The sequence below is a fragment of the Anarrhichthys ocellatus genome, unplaced genomic scaffold (genome assembly GCF_004355925.1).
Source record: "Anarrhichthys ocellatus isolate YVR2014 unplaced genomic scaffold, GSC_Weel_1.0 scaffold74, whole genome shotgun sequence".
NCBI classification, from domain to species: domain Eukaryota; kingdom Metazoa; phylum Chordata; class Actinopteri; order Perciformes; family Anarhichadidae; genus Anarrhichthys; species Anarrhichthys ocellatus.
The window spans coordinates 1,798,952-1,812,361 of record NW_022280104.1 but is presented as its reverse complement, the minus strand read 5'-3'; the positions used below and the strand labels follow the sequence as shown (position 1 = coordinate 1,812,361).

The following is a 13,410-nucleotide window of genomic DNA, read 5'->3' as shown; positions in this document are numbered from 1 at the left end:
GGATTTCCCCAGAAACAAATCAGCGTGCAGCCAAAACAAACTCCTGCTGATGGTTTGCCTCTTGCCTCCGGTCTCTCTGGCCTGCTTCTACACAGCAGCCGAGGGACCTTCAGCACTCAGAGGGAGGAGCGGAGGAGTCCTCCAGCCCTCCCACCGCCTATAAGACCAGGGGCAGACGGAAACACTCAGACAGCAGGCACACGTGGAGCAAAGAGGCAGAGAGAGAGAAGGACGTGAAGAGAGGCTGTGAGAGAGAGAGAGAGAGAGAGAGAGAGAGAGAGAGAGAGAGAGAGAGAGACCAATAGAGAGCAAGAGACAGTAAAACTGCTGCCACAGACTGGGAGTAGTTTTTGCTATTGGAATTGAAACAGACAAATATAGAAACAAAAGACCAAGAAAGAGGTTTAAAGAAGAAAAAGAGGACAAAATCAGCGTGCCATTTTAAATTTGGCTTTCTTGTAAAGGATTAAACAGAAAGAAGAACTGACCTTTTGGAATGTGAAGTGTTTTTGTATGAACCAAGAGAGAAAAACACAGCTGCTCTGAGGTCAAGTTGCTCTTGACCACTGACTAAGGATCAACTGGTTGATCTTTTTTAAACCCAGCCTAACTCTGCACCATAAGGGCTACATCTGACTCACCTGGCATCACTAAAAGAGAAGTTGGGGGTGAAGTAACAATTTTAAAGGGTTGGCGCCTTTAATCAGCAACACCAACAGAAAGTTTGCCAAGTGGCTTCTGATTAAACCTCGTCAAGTGGAAGTCTCACGAGGATCGACCAGTAGCTGACAGAGCGTTGTTACGTTGAAGATGACATTCACCATGCTGCGCTCGGCACCTCCCGCAGGCCGCTTCTTGTACGGCGACATCGCCCTCCTCTCCGAAGACGACGACGAGAACGGGAGCGAGGGTTCGGGCTCTGAGGAGCATGGCTCCTCCAACTTCCGCCTGTCCTCCTCGTCGCCATCTGCCTTTCACATCAAGATGAACAGGAAGAGGAAGCTGTGCGGTGCAGGAGGGTGCGCAGGGGTGGACGTAGGGACCATGATGGGGATGCTCATCCCCCAGGGGTCTCCCCCCCATGGAGAGGTTCGCCAGAGGACCGCAGCCAACGCGCGGGAGAGAGATCGCACCAATTCTGTCAACACGGCATTCACAGCACTGCGCACACTCATCCCCACCGAGCCTGCAGACAGGTACTGAGTCATGATGTTTTATCTGTGGCACATTCTTAAAGTCTCAGAACTACACTTTTGCTGTCATAGAACCAAAATATGTATTTTCCGATGGATAACATGCACCTTTAATCATAATTTAATTTATTTTGGGGCCAAAATCTTTATTGTTTTTTCAAATTATTGTAGACTTTTTAGATATTTTGTGTTGTAATTAACACCATAAATCTCCTTCTGGTTTCATGATTAGGAAGCTGTCGAAGATCGAGACTCTACGTTTGGCCAGCAGCTACATCAGTCACCTGGGGAACGTCCTGCTCCTGGGCGAGGGGCTTCATGACGGACAACCGTGCCACGCTCCCTCACCGCCGTTCTTCCATGTTAACTCCTCCCCCAACCGAGGATCTGACCAATCAGCTCAGCCAAAGCACATCTGTACTTTCTGCCTCAGCAACCAGAGGAAATTGGTGAGCAGATGAAAATGATGAATCAGTGAGGAAGAAAAAAGGCCAAATCAAACAAAACAAAAATGCTATGTATGGTAAAACCTCCACCAAAACTGTGCTATAATTATCATTCAAAGAAAGATCAAGGAAAATATATACAGCTTTTGATTATGACATAAATACTACAATGATAACTATCATACATTTCTTTAGTGTCTTTCAATTCCTGTAAACAGAGCACTTGAAATTATTTTTCCAGAATTAGAAAACAGAGAAACTTGATCACACCATAGAGTGAAGCTTCTTTTGGGGAAACTGTGCAGTGCTTTAGGGTCAACTTGGTGTTTAAAGCTGACCTGAGATCAGTGACTGTGCCTATAAACCTGATTGGCCCTGAGGGACATTAAAAGCAGAACCTCTTTTAAAGTCCTCTGTTGGGGTGAAGGACTGCGTATTATTGTTCTGTTGGGGGTTAGTTTTACTCGAGCAGGTGGCTTGAAAGTTCAAGGTGCTTTCTGAAACTCACTAGACATTTCAGTTAGTCGAGGTGAACTGAGAAGACGAGCATGACCATTGCGTAAAACCTCCAACTGTGGTGTTTTTCTTTCTTTTTCTAAGAATAGGAATTTAAAGTTTTCAGCGAGTGAGATTCATGACCAGGAGCCCATGAAATCTATCCAAAACCATGTGTATAATTTCAAGAATGTATTGACGTCAGCTTGAATATGTGAAGGTTTTAATCATGCTGCTGCAGAACTGACTAACTGGCAATGAATTTGTTCCACTGAATATGGACGTCAGGAGACAAAAAACTGCATTTTCAGCATTTTGTTCTACTTAGCTATGTGTTTGTACACAGGTAAACGATTCAGGAATTCATAGACACACCACAAAACAAGCTACAATGAATAGTCACACTCATCATTTCAGTGTCAAAGATAGCATTTCAGATCACACTTTGTAGCAGTTGTCAAACTTCCTCCACACTTCCTCCACTGCTGCGCTGTCGGTTTGCGACTTAATAGAGATACAGAAAAAGGAGAACTCGATCCTGTGCAACTCACATTTGATTGATTCAACACAGGAAATAGACATAATCAAAAACACTCTCAGCATAAGAAAGTCATCAGTCTGATGAGAAGTAACGGGGAATGAAGAATTTCTATCAGCCGACTGAAATCAAACGTGTACGAACGCAGCTCAGACTTCAACAAACACCCCCGGTCTGTGCAGGAGATGATAGAGAGGTGACGTCCACTCAACTTCCCCCTCTGACCGAGCCGCTGCCCATTTAGTAGGATTTATGGGTAAGGAGCTGACATCTGGCAGACTCCCCCGTTACCCCAGCAGTGTGTGAAAGCTAATACCCTCCTCAGTGTCTAAACCCAGAGACCCTTTAGCTGGGGGATAACCTGAGTCCCAGCAGTGTGTGTCTCGCCCTCCCTCCTGCCTCCCCTCTGAAGCTTTGTGAGTGAAAGCCTATACGTCCTCAACGTCTGAAACGCAGACACCCTCGGCTGAGAGATAACTAGCCTCAAATCAGACTTGCTCTCCATCTCTCTCTCTCTCTCCTCTGTCTCCTTTTTCTTCAGTTTGTCCTCCCTAAGTCCTCCATTTTCATCCTCTTCGTCCTTCTCATTGGGTTTCACTCAGCTCTCTGCATATCGATCAGCCCAGTGGAGGTCAGCGCTGTCAGTAGCTGTGTAATACTATCTGCTGCTGTCAACTCGCTGCTGCAGACGCATGACTGACCTGTAAATGCATGCTGCGTAGAAAACGATTTGGAAACTTTCTCATGTCAAAACCTTCAACTGTGGACACTTTGACTAAGTTTATCTTTCTTGACCTAAGTCACACACGGTTTCCCATTAGCTCAGTAACCGCTGACTGTTCTCCGGACACTTGCTGTTTTCATTTTTATTTCACTGATTAAGTGAACCCAGGTGAGAGTCATCATCTCTTGGTTATCCCTTGATTCATTCCCCTAAATAAGTGAGCCGACAGGCGATGAGTTAGGGAAAGATTTTGAAGTTTTAACTTCGATGCGGTTTCTGCAAAAGGAGTGAAAAGATGTCCCATGTACATTCAGTAGAGCTTTTATATGCTGCACCACATAGAATAATCCTCCCTGCTGGGTTCAGCTGACAAATATAGAGAGATTTATTTCTTCAAGTAAATTAATACAACTGCTGAGCACCGTAGTTTTTAGTAAACATTGCTCAAACAGGTGTAAGGAGTGACCGGATGGGGACTGTTTTCTGCGGCGGATTAATACGCATTTGGTGCCTTAGCACTTACAGCAGCAGGACTGTGTTTGTGGGATTGACTCAAAATAAACTGCCCATCATAAACCTAATGAAGGAACATGTCACCCAGATTAGCGGTGTGGATTTTTGATTTGTTTTCATAGTTTTTGGACAACAAGACCAAGTAACTAGTATATCAGGTTTTTAATACACACACACACACACACACACACTCACACACACAATACATATAATCAATTCGTTGCTGGTTTTGGTCTTATCACAGATGACAAGAAAAATAGATTATCACCACACGTATCGTTTAAGGAGAGTCATAAGAGATCCCAGGCTCACCTGGCACATAAATGGTTAACTCTGATTGGAAGAACCTGAGAGAATTTCATTTTCCCTGGAAAAGTGACGATACAGTGTGTTTAAGTGGGCTAAAGGGCAGAACCAGTGCTGGTGATTACAGAGAGGAAACGATTGTGAAGGTAAAATGAGACTTTGTGTCCTGAGTGCTCTCATTGTATGTTTTTATGGTCATTGAGGTTCATCGCAGCTGTCAGGTCTGCTTAGAGCAGCTGCTTCAATTATGCTTATTTCCAATGTGGGAGAGGGTGAAAGTGAGAAAAGTATACGCTCATTTCCTCTTATTATGTGTGTATACAGTATAACTGTTTCAAAACAAACAGTCCTGTTAGTAATGACTACTGCACAGAGAGGGCTACACTATTACAGATTACATATTCAGTGGAATACTAATGTGACTGTGTGAGTTTATGCACACGGTTCAGAGAGAAAATCCATTTTACACAGGTGAAGGATATATGATTTATTCTGTATAGACTTTCCAGAAAACGATATGGGATACTAGAGATTGAAGTTAATTAAAACCTCCTCACTGCGATGTCCTGAGAAATATATATCTTTGTGGCAAGACATTGTTTAGCTAATTCAACGGCTATTTTATTATAGTTTATTAAGCTTAAAGACAGGTTTTTTTTCTAACCCATAAATGAGTAAACACTTCATCCTTCAGTTTATCAGAGCAATTCAAAAATCACCAAAGTTTGAGAGACATGGTTTTCTTTTTGAGAGTGACTCATTGTTTGTCTTGAGATGTTTAGAGCCAATTGGGGAACAGTGAAAAGCTCCTCAGTGAGCCTAAAGCACGAGAAATAGTTGTTTTTCTTTTCTAGCGAGTCCCTTTGAGTATCTTTATTGCTCAGCTTCAGTGCGGTGATCATAGTGCAAATCTATTCTTCTGCACTACTAGATACTCTTTTTTGAATTTTGTATTCCCCCTCACGTTGTCCGGTATGGAGCCACACACTGTGGGACGTTTGCACTTGGTATCTTTTGATCAGAAGCCAAGCTGCTCCTCTGGCGTACACACATATATCCTGACAAAGTTTGCTTTTCAAAAAAAAAAACTGCTCCGGGGCGGAGCGCCGGCAGTTTGGCATGGTTAAACTGGAGCGCAGCCTTCACATACTAGTGTCTTTTGATAAGTGCCGTAAAAAACATGGGACGCTCGTGATGGCTACATCTGTAAATGAGATGTACACGGCTGAGGACGGAGGGTCGAGGTGAACAAAGGGCTGCTCAAATCCCCGCGCTGTCTGGTTGATTGATGCAGATATCCTGTGCTAGGCCTCTCTGCTTCTGCTGATCGGTGCAACTGTCAGGTGCCTGGATTTAACCTACGGCAGGAAACCTGCACGATTTCAGTTTGTTTAGTGCCGTTACATCTGCTAGAAGTCACCTTTAATGACCTCGAAATGCAGTTGAGCATCAGCGGCGCTATTTAAATACATATTTAATTTGTGCTATTGGCGAAGGCACTACGAGTATCAGTATATTGCTACTGAAGTATATTGACATGGTGTTTGTACAGTATATACAAAACAAAAACAAAGCTTTTAGAAATATGTCGATCTGTCTGCTTTGTTGTCTTTAGGCCATAGCGCTTGAAGCATAATTACAGCTTCCTCCGCTGTCCGCAACTGTGGCTTATTTCTTTTGGCCCAGCACAGTGAGAGGGTCAATTCAAGTCGATGGCAAATGTAAACAGGAATGGCGATTCATCTGCCAGTAACAGCAATCAGCTGAACTCTTTCCTTTTCGAGCTGTGTATGAAAAGTCCAAACATTTTCCAATATTTAAAAATCTAAAGTCGCCCATTTGATGAATTAAAAGAGAATTTATACGTTTGGAAACAAAATAAAAATCTGGCAAAAATATTACGACTATTATAGTGCGGTTGCTGTAAAAAGGCCATCATTCCTTTTGAGATGCTTACATTCAGTTGGGTTTTACAAGCATTTTAAGGCACGACCCTGATTTAACTCCAACTTGAAGGAATCTCATTTATTTGGAATTTCTAGAAATGAAAAGGAATTGTGCAAATTTAGCGAAACGGCACGCACAACAAATGATGAATACAGCTCTTAATATCTTAAACAGTTGTAATTTATATCTGAGCTGCAGTAAAACTCTTTCATGTGATGATTTTTGTGGGTGACTGGAAAGCTGGGCGTATGAAGAGATGGTGGCACTAAAACTGCACCATGCAATTGGAAACTGACTTATCTGTACTTGTGTGTGTGTGTGTGTGTGTGTGTGTGTGTGTGTACGTGTATGTGTGTATGAGTGTGTGTGTTTGTGTAGTTGAGAGAGAGGAGTGAGTCTGTATATATATATATATATATATATATATATATATATATATTTGTGTGATTGTTACTTTGAGTCGAATGTGAGTGACAGAGAGTGAGAGTTTTTACATCCATACTGCACACACACACACACACACAGGCTGGCCCTCTGTGTCTGGAAGTCATTGGCAGTGCAGAGCAGAGCAACAAATGAGCTAATTGTTCTGTAAATGATTTATCCTCTGCTGAGGCCTGTTCAGCCAGTGTTTAATTCAGCTGCTGCTATTAGAAACACATTGACGTTGGGCTTTGATGGTGATGTTAAAGAAGCCTGGAAACCGCTCCCTGTGAAACGCCCTCGCTGCTTACACACACACACACACACACACTCACACCCACGCATATGACAAATATGCACACTCGCACACATGCATGACCACAGAAATACTCACACACTCACAGACTTTTATCAAAAGCATTTCATACCTTGATTTTCTTTTTATTCCTTAGTCTTTTCAGCCAGACGGCAGTTCATTGCTTCTTTCTAGACACCCCCCCCCCCCCACACCGAAAGAAAAGAAAAAGATTACTCACTAAAGGAGCGCTGGATCACGACTGTGCTTTCAACACTTTCTAAACTAATGGTGTGCAGGAAGTTGTGGAAAGAGGGATGGAGAAGGAGAGAAAGAGAGGCAGATAAATAGCCAACGACTCAGCGGAATAATCAACCTCGCTATTTATCCACAGTTGTTTTTTTGACTGTGGTGAAACTACACTTTGCTTCTTTTATAGAGATCAAATGAACCGTGCACCTTAAGAAAGCCTAAATAGGACATGTGCAGGAGCGCGCTGATGACTGCGGTTTCTACAGTGGTTTGGTTATTAGTCTGTTTTCACTGGGGAAAAGCGTTACGTCACTTGTGTGCATGAAGTAGACGTTTCGAGGTCAGAGATGAAAACTAAATTGCCGTCATTTACTGATAATGCTGGTGTTGACGTGGGGTTAATGTGTTGTGCCTCATGAGCGAGAGCTTTGCTTTGTTTGTCTGTCGTTTCATGCTATGCTAAGGAGGTGCATCGAAGGCAGCTAGTTTACTGCAGGCAGTTTTCAAATGTATTCTTCCCCACGTTCAACGTGTGTCTGTGTGTGTCTGTGTGTGTGTGTGTGTGTGTGCGTGACTGAGCGAGCCTGGCTTGGTGTATGGCTGTATGCCGTCGTCATGCACAGACTCGTCGGTAATTTTCTAGCACAGATGGAAGCAGTTAAACCCTAATTTAACACCAACAGAAGAAGTCGTGTCAGATAACTAACAAAATCTATTAGCAAAACTATCATTCTGTTGTCATTGGGCCTCCAGGGAGAGGGCTGCTCACGGAGCAAATTAAAACAAAACTACAGAAATCTGAGCCTGGTAAAGAGCAGAGCTAAAGTAAATCTATAACACAGAGAAAAGCAGAAATTGCCAGTTTAGACGGTGCAGTTTCTTAAAACAATATCTCAAAAGCTAATGACGTATTGGCTGTTGCAGGGTGCTCATCTTAGCGCTGATGATAAAGTGCCGGTTGGTGCGTAATGTAGCAGAATGAAATCACCCGAGACTGGCCAGAAAGAAGTGGCGCTGGAGCCGTTATAACAGATCATTAAAACGTGGGAACAATTAGACGCATGTGTGGCCGGCTGGTGAGAATTACAACTGATTAGGCAATCTAAGATAAATCAAGTGTTTTTCAGAAGCCACCGGGATGCTTATTAGCAAACCACTATGAGCACGAAGTACATGTCTGATGCATCCAAGCCACATGATGGCATGACTTCAGCTCATTTGGTGTGTTAGTTAGCTTGATTTAAAAGTCTGATTATTGCACTATTTCAGTGTGTTTCTATGTTCCTCTCATCGGGGATCATTCATGAGAGTAATTACAGCTTCTGTTGAGGGAACTGACGCATATTCACATATTTTCGGTCGATAAACTAAAGGGTTATTACAGTTTTCATTTCACGGTTGAATACCAATCTCCTTATACGATTGTCGGGCCAGTACCCAAGAGGAATTATTTTTTCCAACCAGTCATCCCTCTCTTCATGCAGCCGAGAACTAAATTAGATGTTTGTATTTGACAGAACGGATTAATGCAGGGGGAAAAAAAGAGAGAGAGAAAGAGAGAGAGAGAGCATGGAAAATCCACAGTTATAGGTGAATTTTATAGCCGGGATTGAGTTTCGGAAGAAAAATAAAGTTTGAATTTGTAGGGTTGATAAGATGCGGTGAAGAGAGCGTTTACTATCTTCATATTAAAGTTAAGACCTTGATAAAACAACAATATTGTTCCAGTGTGGTAATATCATCATATCGTATCTAAAGTAAACATCATCAGGTAATCATATTAGTGTTGGACAAATCTCCCCCCTGGGAAGTCAGTGGTATGTCTATGTGTGTGTGTGTGGGTGTGTGTGGGTGTTTGGAGAAAAAGAGAGAGCAGAGATGTCATCCGACCGTGCCATATTAGTCTTCAGGAGATTGTTTTGACTGCCAGGCCAGCCTTACAGCCCCCCTCCTCCTGTTTTGACTGAACCAGTCCGACTCCAGCTGAACCGCCTACACCAGCTATACAGCTGTGCTTCCTCAACTATCGCTAAGCGCTCACATGGTAATTTGATGAAATTTGGTGAATGACCCAATTGTCCTGCGCCGTCATTGAGTGAGATTATTTCATGGACCCACTGTCTCTAAGCTGCCTCAAGTACTTTATTTCCCCCTGATAGATACCTCCAGTTTTCCACAGCTCCTTCCAGCAAACACAAGAGCATGGCTGCACTTGTCTCATCCAGTTGTTGGTTTCATATGTTTGTGTTAGTAGAAAGCACAGTGATAGCACTGCCACTGTGAGGCCCAACTCATAGACGATTACATAGAACGTATATATGTGTTGGAAGACAACACTCCTCGGGCCATTAAGCCACCAGACGTTACTCTGAAAGCACAAATTCACCTTTTTTCCCATCTGTGAACGATTGTTTGAGCTCTTTGTTAGTGACCATCGTTCATATTTCTTATACTGCGTGGTGAGATAAATATGCAATCCTGTCCCCTAGAAATTACACTTATATACTATTTATTTGTTTTGTTGTGGTGTTTTGCGTGTAGTTAAGTTCAAGCAACAAAGTATTTTGTTACGGTAAGGAAAAGAAGCCTTAAGCCTTATGCCTTAAGTCACTTTTGGCTTTTTCATTATTTAACCTAAAACCGAAACATAACTATAAAACTGTTGATTTATGCTTCAGCAAAAGCAGATATCGTAGGAAAACAAATCAAATACACTGTGATTGAATTACGTTACGTACGTTCACTATCAACATTTTGCAACTTGGTAGATATGTTGACAAAAACATAAAGTTACACAAAACAAAAGTCTTGTGGCTGCTATTAATTCTGGTGTATTGAGTCAGCTAAAATAACAAAATGATGGTAATGGTTCATGCCTAGATGATCGCGCTCTAATCATGATCCTCTGCTCCAGCTGGAGGAAGAATTGACAATAATAGTTCCCGTGTCTCCTCACACTCCCCTCAATCAGTGGGAGGACGATTCCTGTCCAAATCCTATGATCTCACTCTCTCATTACCGCCTGATCCCCTTCCAAACACCTACCCACCTTTTGTTGATGTCAGTCAAACGGATTTTTACAAACACCTACACCTTGTGCACGGTCTGAGAGGAAATGTGTAACAGGTGTGCGGCTGATGAGAGGAAGGCGAGGGGGGGAAGGGGGGGGAACCGAGAGGGTTAGCTGAGACGATATGAGAAGGGGAAAGAAAAGTCAGCAGAGGACAGGAGTGCAAGAGAGGCTGACACACACTCTGGGGGAAATCTTTACCCGACACCTTTGTGCACTTTCACCACCATTTGAAATGAGTTTTCACTTTACAAAAAGAATATTCAACATATTTGTCCATGAAAATCCACCACAAATTGGGTTACGACAGCCCGACATCATTTTCCAGCTCCGAGTCAATCAAAGCCCTGAAAAGTAATGAGTAAGAACGGGATGATGTGTGTTTCGTATCACTCAACGGTGTGTACGTTCAAATCCCTTTGACTGTAGCTTGAGAAGCGAGTGGTAGATGGCCTGAGGAGCAGAGCAGAGGTTAGGTGAGGAGGGAAAATGTGATGTTATTTTCCTGGCCAGATAGAGAAAGGCTCCTCGCCAGCCGGGAAATCAAGGCCTCTCTGTTCTGATACCGCAGATAAATGAGTTCAAGCGGGGCTGTCATGCATCAGGCTGTTATAAAAGCAGCTACCACAATTAATGTACAGCATGCACGCTGTTGCGCAGAATGTGTCTGCAGTCGAGGTTAATTTACTTTATCAACCCGAGTAAAGTTCATATAAATAAACTGCGCCATTGATTGCAGTGAAATCGCATCTCTTTCCACAATATGCACTACTTTTTCCTGGAGTGCCATTTCATGAGACTATGAAGGAGGTTGACGTCAAAGACAGCCGTCCCATACTTGTACTACTTTAGGAACTTTGCAGACGGAGTCTGAGGAAACCAACAGACTATGATGAAATGGCTCAAACAAAGAAATGTGTAATTATTAGCATGTCATTGAAGCTGACCTATGTGCCACCAGCTGTTTCCCCACATTTGTAGTCTTTATGCTAAGCTAAGCTAAGCTGTGCTTTTCCTTTCAGTGTTTTCGTGTTGAATCCTGAATAATGTAAGATGTTGTTTCTCTCTCTTGCAGAACAAAGAAAGAGACAGGAAGACGGCCATCAGAAGTTAACAATGAGGACACAAACCACACGGATGAAATGCAATGATTTTACTGCAACTTGAAGACTTATCAGACTTGTGATGCATCTCAAAGACTTTTGAAGGACTTCTTTAGCACTTCCAGGACTTTTTAAGGAACTTAACCAAGCATTTCCTTTCTTTTTTTTCTTACTTTTTATATCACTTTATAGGAACGTTTTACTTTTTAGGGTGCTTTCAAATGTGTTGAAACACTTCTAAAAAGTCTAACAGTGCTTTTAAAAGGCTTATCAAGACCATGACAAACCTTTCAACAACATTTACAAGAGACTTTTTACTGTATTGTTCAAAGACTTTTTGTTCAGAGTCTGAGGAACTTATGGCACATGATCGAAACACACAGCTTTTGATGAATACAAATTTGTCTTTCATAGGATCTGTGTGTCATTAATGTTTAAACTGAAATATAAATGTATATTTATGTGACATAACATTATATAATGAAACTATGTTATTTAACCGGCATTGACATCCATGAAAAATAATGTATAAAGGTGCAAAACATTGGCTATTGACACAATTTATGGCATCCCAAAAAACTTTAATGGTATTGGTTATTTCTAACGATCATCTCTGAAAATGTCCGAATGCTGGAAAATATCACAAGATGACCAATAAATTGTTTGTATATCTGGGAGTAAATTTCATTTGTATGTTGGTGGTAATTTGAGCCTGGTGTCCTCTCAAATCCTCCCCAGTTCCAACCAATAAACATTATAAACATTTTCCACTGAAACTATCCAAACAGTGGTTTCATCATACTGTTTTGCTGATTCAGGCAGTTAGGGGAGAGATCATTCTGAAGCCGTACAGCAAGCATAAGTGGAGGTTCCACAGTGACTACACCTGTAGCTCACATCAGCCGTACTGCTAGTTTTACTTCCGTCTCCCTCTCTGTCTGTCTTTCTCTCTCACACACTCCCTCTCTCTTGCCGTCTTCTCTTTTGGGACACCGAGATCAGAGCAGTCAGAGAAAGACAGGTTTTGAAGATGAGATGGACAAAGAAGGATTAGAGGAGCAGAGGAAAGACTATTCAGAAGAGAGGGGGAAAAAAGAAAAAAGGGGGGAGCAGAATTGAAACTGCAGGTATGGCTGTTTGGACATCTGCCCGTGTCCCTGCGCTGTCCTCTCTTTTACCTTTCCACATGCTCTTTTTGTCTTCTCTCCTCTCCTCCTCTGCTCTTCCTCTCTTTTCCCTGGAGTGCCACTGGCCAGAGTCTGGTTGGTGATGGCTTTCCAGTGTGTTTAGCCATGCACCACTTACCCTCTCTTTACCTCGTTTTTCATTTTTATCTCTATCTATGCATCTATCTATCTAATCTCTATTCCCTTTTCTTGTCTTCTTCCTTTTTCTCACTACTTTTTCTTCTCTTTCCATCCCTCGCTCCCTCTTTCAGCATCTCTCTACTCTGTTTTTCTCCAAATTTGTCCACTGCCATTATGGAAAATGATCAGAGCATTAGCAATGGGGAATGTTGCCCTTCCTTTTTTTTTAAATTGTCACATTTCTTTTAATAGCTTCTCTCACCGTCTGCCTGCCCTACACTTCTCCCAGACCATAAGCTGTGATATTTTCATCTTCGAGGCCAGTGTGCTCTGTTTTCCTAGTTCGTCGCCCCTCCGGTTACTGCGGCAAAACTTGCAAATCCAGTTCCAGGGAAACCAAAGTTACCTGAAAATGTTGCACAGTTCGACTGATGTGGTAGTTTTCTTGGATTAAGAGAGTTAGAATCTATTAAAACAGTCTATACCCGGTCTACGGTGTCCTAGTTCATCATTTTAAAACCACATAACAGCAGTAGTCCTCCAGCCATTTTCCACCATTAAGTGAAATGTAAATGAGCCGTTCTTTTAATGGAGGCTGCACCGGCTTGGTGTTTCCAAATTATTTTTTAACAATTCTAACAAGCTGTTTCTGCGACCGAGGTGCCAGTTATGGACTTTTTTCCTATAATGTGACAAGTGCCCGTTGGAGAAAAACAACCAACAAAAATTCAAACGTCATTTGATCGCACTGCCAATTTGCAGTTTTTAGTGAAAGCTGCCCTGAAAAACAAAGCTGAT

The 13,410-nt window shown here is 42.4% G+C and overlaps 1 protein-coding gene across 1 annotated transcript; it reads left to right on the top strand.

Moving 5' to 3' along the window:
* The first annotated feature begins 810 nt into the window (after positions 1–810).
* Positions 811–11,316, top strand: LOC116397902 (basic helix-loop-helix transcription factor scleraxis). The gene is made up of 3 exons (XM_031873807.1): positions 811–1,196; positions 1,426–1,642; positions 11,278–11,316. Exons 1-3 carry the CDS (start codon positions 811–813, stop codon positions 11,314–11,316), a joined length of 642 nt encoding a protein of 213 aa, XP_031729667.1.
* Positions 11,317–13,410: the final 2,094 nt, after the last annotated feature.

Bases quoted from the DNA above. Each gene is read 5' to 3' on its own strand.
- LOC116397902 (XM_031873807.1), top strand. From the start codon at position 811: ATGACATTCACCATGCTGCGCTCGGCACCTCCCGCAGGCCGCTTCTTG. The intron at 1,197-1,425 runs GTACTGAGTCAT...TTTCATGATTAG, and splicing joins CCCACCGAGCCTGCAGACAG to GAAGCTGTCGAAGATCGAGA. The intron at 1,643-11,277 runs GTGAGCAGATGA...TCTCTCTTGCAG, and splicing joins TCAGCAACCAGAGGAAATTG to AACAAAGAAAGAGACAGGAA.